At 40.8% G+C, this 5,434-nt stretch overlaps 1 protein-coding gene across 1 annotated transcript in view; it reads left to right on the top strand.

Annotated features, from left to right (window-relative positions):
- LOC106013014 overlaps positions 1-5,434 on the top strand; it is a 12,481-nt gene that overhangs the window by 1,185 nt on the left and 5,862 nt on the right. Inside the window, exons 2-4 of the mRNA XM_013087593.2 lie at positions 416-569; positions 2,615-2,811; positions 5,052-5,144. Of these exons, the coding sequence (XP_012943047.2) occupies positions 416-569; positions 2,615-2,811; positions 5,052-5,144 (444 nt within the window). The remainder of the gene's footprint in view (positions 1-415; positions 570-2,614; positions 2,812-5,051; positions 5,145-5,434) is intronic.

The raw sequence follows: 5,434 nt of genomic DNA, 5'->3' as shown, positions 1-5,434 counted from the left end.
TACCCCTCACACACACACACATGACCACTCTCTGCTTCCACACCAGGCACCCTTCTCCCACCCTCCCCCACCCCAATTTTTAAAAAAACAACCCCACCCCTACATCAGACTGCACCCGCCACCCCCTCACATCTCTAGATCTTTCACAGACCACATCATCCTGCAATACTCATACACTCAGCCTTGTACCAGAATACACCCGAAAGTGGATGGTTGGTGGGTGCTCTGGTGTGGTTTGCTCCTCCTTTCCTGTCAAATATCTATCTTCCATATCTGTCCTTTTTGTGTGTGTTTGTTTTTTGTCTTGTAATACCCAATCCTCCGCACTTACTTGACCGCTTTGTGTTGCAAGTGCCATAAAACTCCTTCATGCTCAGTCCCTGTAATCAGTTTAACATCTTTTAATTGTGTCCAGGGTTTTTTCCGACGTACAGTGCAGCAGTTGAACAATGGAGGCACACCTTACGAGTGCAAGGGCTCCGGGAATTGTGTCATCGACAAAAAGTCAAGAAACAACTGCCAGTACTGTCGCTTTAACAAGTGTCTTGCGGCCAAGATGGATACAGAGTGTGAGTAGGACAGATGGGGCTATGTTTCTGTGTTTGCTCATGTATAGTACAGTGTTAATGTGTTCATCTTTGCACCTGCTCACCTCTTTGTTTATATTTGATCATCTTTTTGTTCATTTATGTGGTCTTCTCACAACTTGCTCATCTGCATGTTTGTCAGTGTGTTCCCATTTGTATCTGGTCGTCTGTCTGCCTGTCTGTGTTTTCTCTTCTGTACCTGGTCATCTGTCTATTTGTTAATATGTTCATCTTGTAGGTGGTTGTCGGGTGCTCTGGTGTGGTTTGCTTGTTCTTTTCTATCAAACATCTACCGTCCTTATAGAGATCTCCCCTTCTTTTTTTGTTTGTTTGTTACTCTCTTGTAACACCTCTTATCTTCTGGCACTCTTAAGACCTTATACAGTTGCGAGCGCCGTAAAACCTCTTCTAAAATTAAACTAATGTTCTTCTCTGTGTGCTTGGTCATTTGTGTGCCCGCTCATCAATTAATGTGTGTGTGTTTCATTTGTGTCTTCTCCTCTGTTCCTCTATGAAATCTGTTTCTCTAATTTTCTGTGGGTGATTGGCACGAGCTCTGGTATGGTTTGCTTCTTCTTTCCAATCGAACATCTATTGTCCTGATCTCTCCTACTTCTTTTTTTGCGTTTGTTACTCTCTTATAACACCTCTAATCTTCGGCACTTATGACCTTATAGTGTTGAAATTGCAGTAAAACTCGTGCTACAACTAAACTGATTGTAACTGGACAGCTCAGGCCGGGAATATGACCTTTAAAGCATGCAGTGTGATTATATCAGAAAACAATTGTTTTTTTGTTTTGTTTTTTTATTGTTTGTATGGTCTCCTTCGAACCTACTCATCTGTGTGATTGTCAGCGTGTTCCCAGTTATACCTGTCTGTTTGTCTGTCTGTCTGTCTGTCTGTCTGTCTGTCTGTCTGTCTGTCTGTCTGTCTGTATGTCTGTCTGTATGTCTGTCTGTATGTCTGTCTGTCTCTCTGTTCTATTCTGTATGTTCTATTCTGTATGTTGGTTAGTATGTTTTTATTTGTGCCTTGTCATTTGTGTGCTCCTCTGTGCCTGCTTTTCTGTATTCCCATTTACTTAAATATTCGGTTTGTTCGTTTGTTTGTGCTCCTTTGTGCCTCCTTGTCCACAGTGTTGTGCTGTTTGTCTTTTATGGTCTGTTCTTATGTTATTTCTATCTGTCACTCTTTATTTTATTACATCTCTAAATGGCTGTAATGGTGCTGATGTGTATTTCTTTGTGTCTCTTAATCTTTACTTGTTTGGTGGAATCAGGGTCTTGTTAAGTTTGGAGCATGCAAAGTTATTGGTTTCATCTTAATGCTTATTCATTTGTCTTGCTTTGAATGAAAAAAGAATTCATTTATCTTGAATAGTTCAGTCAGAGGTAAAATTAGTGATAAAATGGCCACCAAAGATGAGTTATTGTGTGTCCCTGTACTCAGGCGAAGAAAAATATTAAGGAATGTATGTGTTTGTATGGCTGTGCTCAAGTATGTTTGTCTGTGTGGGTGGTGGTTGGCGGGTGCTCTGGTGTGGTTAGCTTCTTCTTTCCTATCAAACATCTATCGTCTTTATCTTCCCTCCTTTTTTGTGTTTGTTATTCTCTTGTAACACCTCTAATCTTCGGCACCTATTTGACTTTATTTTGTTGCAAGTGCCATAAAACTCTTACTAAAACTAACTGTCTGTGTGGTGGTATGTTTGTGTGCTTCCTACCTGACAAGAATATAGACTGCTTAGTGTCGGCGCTGCCATTCGCCATTTTAAAAGGGTGATGTATAACGAATTCATACACTGAGCAGTGGATATATGTTAGCTTAGGGTGCGAGAGGCAGGTCATTCCTCTTTGTTTCCGGCTGCTGTTACTGTCTGATCTATTTTTTCCTCAGCATGAAACAGGTTTCTCTTACTGAAATAAACACTTGGTGTCTTGGTCTATGTTGTTTTTGTGTTTTGTTTGCCTACCTTATATACTTGTCTGTCTGCCTCATGTTCACAATGTTTTTCTGCCTCACAGCGGTGCTCAAAGACATGCAGCGGACGCGCCTCCGCAAACTGATTGACTCCAACCGCAAAGAGCGAGAATTGAGGAATAAGCGGACTTTGAGCGCTGATGAGGGGAAGACTCTGACTAGGCTGGGCCAGCTTTTTCAGACCAGCCAGAAGGAGCTCCACTATTTGTTTGTTTCTAAAGAAGAGGCGCAACATATAAAGGTAAAGGAATTTTTTATTTTCTCCTCTGTTGCTGTGGTATCATCCTTATCTCCCCTTTTTCATAAAAAAAAAAATGTTACTCAACAGTAACATCTTTTAATCTTTGGCACTTATTTATGATTTATTTTTATTGCAAGTGCTGTAAAACTTATTAATAATTAAACCATGTAACTTTTCCATTCTCAGTTCAGTATGCCTTTGCTCCTTGCCTCTGGCTTTGCAGTTTTAGGGGAGTTGGTAATATTGTTTTCCTTTCGCACACTTTCTCCCCTTTTTGTCTTCTGCTCAGGGAAATGTTCTTGCCTTTCCTTCAACATTTTGAGGCAGGCCCCCTCCTCTCCTTCAATACATAACCCACGAGTCAAGACCTCCTTACTCTTAACATAGTAGCTATCAGGCTCTCCATGTCCTTATTGCCCCTGGAACCACCTCCACTGGGTAACACCCTTTCTGTCCTTTTATTGCTAACAGTTATGCTAAAATCTTTAAGAAATCCTTATGTTCTAAGCAGAATGAGCATTTCATTTTGTGTTTTAGTACATGGACTGCCATCTTTGCCGGACCCAGACTCGTTCTTTGGAGGAGGCTTTGAGGGGTGGTCATGACATATGATAAAATGTTTTTTTAAGGAAGGTTCTACCCTATGACATGTATTGTTTTGGAACCACTGACCCCTATCATTGTCAGATTAGTCTACTATGTGGGTGGTTGGCAGGTGATCTGTTGGGGTTTGCTCCTTATTCCCTGTCAAACATCTGTCATCCTTATGTCTCCTTTTCTTTGTATGTCACTTTCTAGTAACACCGCTATTCTTCTCGGCAATTTTATGACCTATTTGTTGCAAGTGCTGTAAGTAAGACTCTCACTCAAACTAAAGATAAGTCAGTGAGTGGTTGGCGGGTGCTCTGGTGTAGTTTGCCTTTTCTGTCCCATCGAACATCTATCGTCCTTATCTCTCCTCCTTTTTTTTTGTGTTTGTTACTCTCTTGTAACACCTCTAATCTTCGGCATTTATATGACCTTATTGTGTTGCAAACACTTACTAAAACTATGCACTAATTTTGAAAGACAGGCAAAAATGGCTGTTGTGACATCTGGTCACTATCAACAAAATGTTTTGAGTAATACATTTACTATTAATGTGTTGGCCAGTAGTATGTTGTGTGCATGGTAAATTGTTCTTTTCAAAGAAACAGTTATCTGTGGCAGGCGAGGCCTCAGTTGACGGTTTGAAGGCATTTTCAAACTGTCAATTACCCTCAGAAAGTATGGTTTTATTTTGGTGCCTTGAAACGTTTGGTTTGTTATAGATCTAGCATCGTCCTTGTCTCAGAACAGATTAATTCTGCCAGTTGAAAATCACGCAGAATTACGAGCGTAAGTGCATAATCTGCACTTTCCGTAATCTTTTGAACCCTGACATCTTGAGGTTGCTGTGACCCCTCTCTCTGCCTGACCTACTCGGTGATTCATTCCTATATTTATTTAGGAAATCACTTTTTTGTCACCAGACTACTCGCTCGTAACTTTAACATCGGCGCAGACATCTTGGCAAGAAGTTAGTAATAAATAAAGTACTGCTATTTTGCTTGGCCGACAAATACAGGTTTTAAACATCCAACAATGATGCTAGGGGGGGGGGGGGTACACCGGTAATTTTTCTTGCCACGGGTGTTTTGGTGGCCAGGGCTTAAGGGGTTAAACAAGAATTTACCCAGAAAGTTTAGGAAGCTGAGCAGAATTCCCAGTGACCCAGTTAGCATTTTTATTTGGTGGATAATTGTCAAATTTAGTTTTGGCTTTCAGGAACACACCTTTCTTTAGTTTTACATTCTTTTTTGTTCTTCTTCAGCACTTACTTTCTGCTATTTTGTCTAAGCACTTTTTTAACTTGCACACTGCTCCATCCTGCCCATGAATGTATTTCTGTGGCCTGTACGACCCTTGAGACCCATTAATTCCTTGATAATTCTACTAAAACCTGAGTGAGGCTGATCGCACACACTTACATATTTTGTTGTTATGTTGGTACATCGCCCATATCACTGTTTTGCAGCCCACATCTCTGTTCTTCCAGTTCATGTTACCACGTTCACAACCCAGTGTGCTCACACCCCTTATCTGTGTAATTATGTTCACATTTTGCATCACTGTGTCCACACCTGTGTATTATTTATTATGTCTCTGTTTGCACCATTATATCACCATGTACGTTTGGACTCGATTCTTGTCTTCTGTAGGCCCAGCAGCAGCAGAAGGGACCAGGACAGATATGTAGCCCGGGAGTGAAACATATAAAACAGTTTATCCGGAGCATTCCAGGCCTTGACCAGGTCAGTGGAGAGATTATCCTATCCTAAGTCAGAAGTGGGGTCATCTTATGTCAATAGTGTGGTCGGTCACTACATGTCAATGTCGTCTCAGTCAATTTAAACCAATATTAGTGAGTGAAGTCATTATATGCTGAGGTCATCTAAGTCAGAAGTGGGGTCATCATAAGTCAATAGTGTGGTCACTAAATGTCAATGTCATCTTGTCAAAGTCAGATTAAGCTAATAGTAATTGAAGTCATTGTATATGACAAGGTCATATCATAAGTTAAATGTGTGTGTGTGTGTGTGGG

Source organism: Aplysia californica, unplaced genomic scaffold (assembly GCF_000002075.1).
Source record: "Aplysia californica isolate F4 #8 unplaced genomic scaffold, AplCal3.0 scaffold00607, whole genome shotgun sequence".
Lineage (NCBI taxonomy): Eukaryota > Metazoa > Mollusca > Gastropoda > Aplysiida > Aplysiidae > Aplysia > Aplysia californica.
Note: the sequence above shows the minus strand (reverse complement) of the source record. Positions and strands in the feature narration are given on the sequence as shown.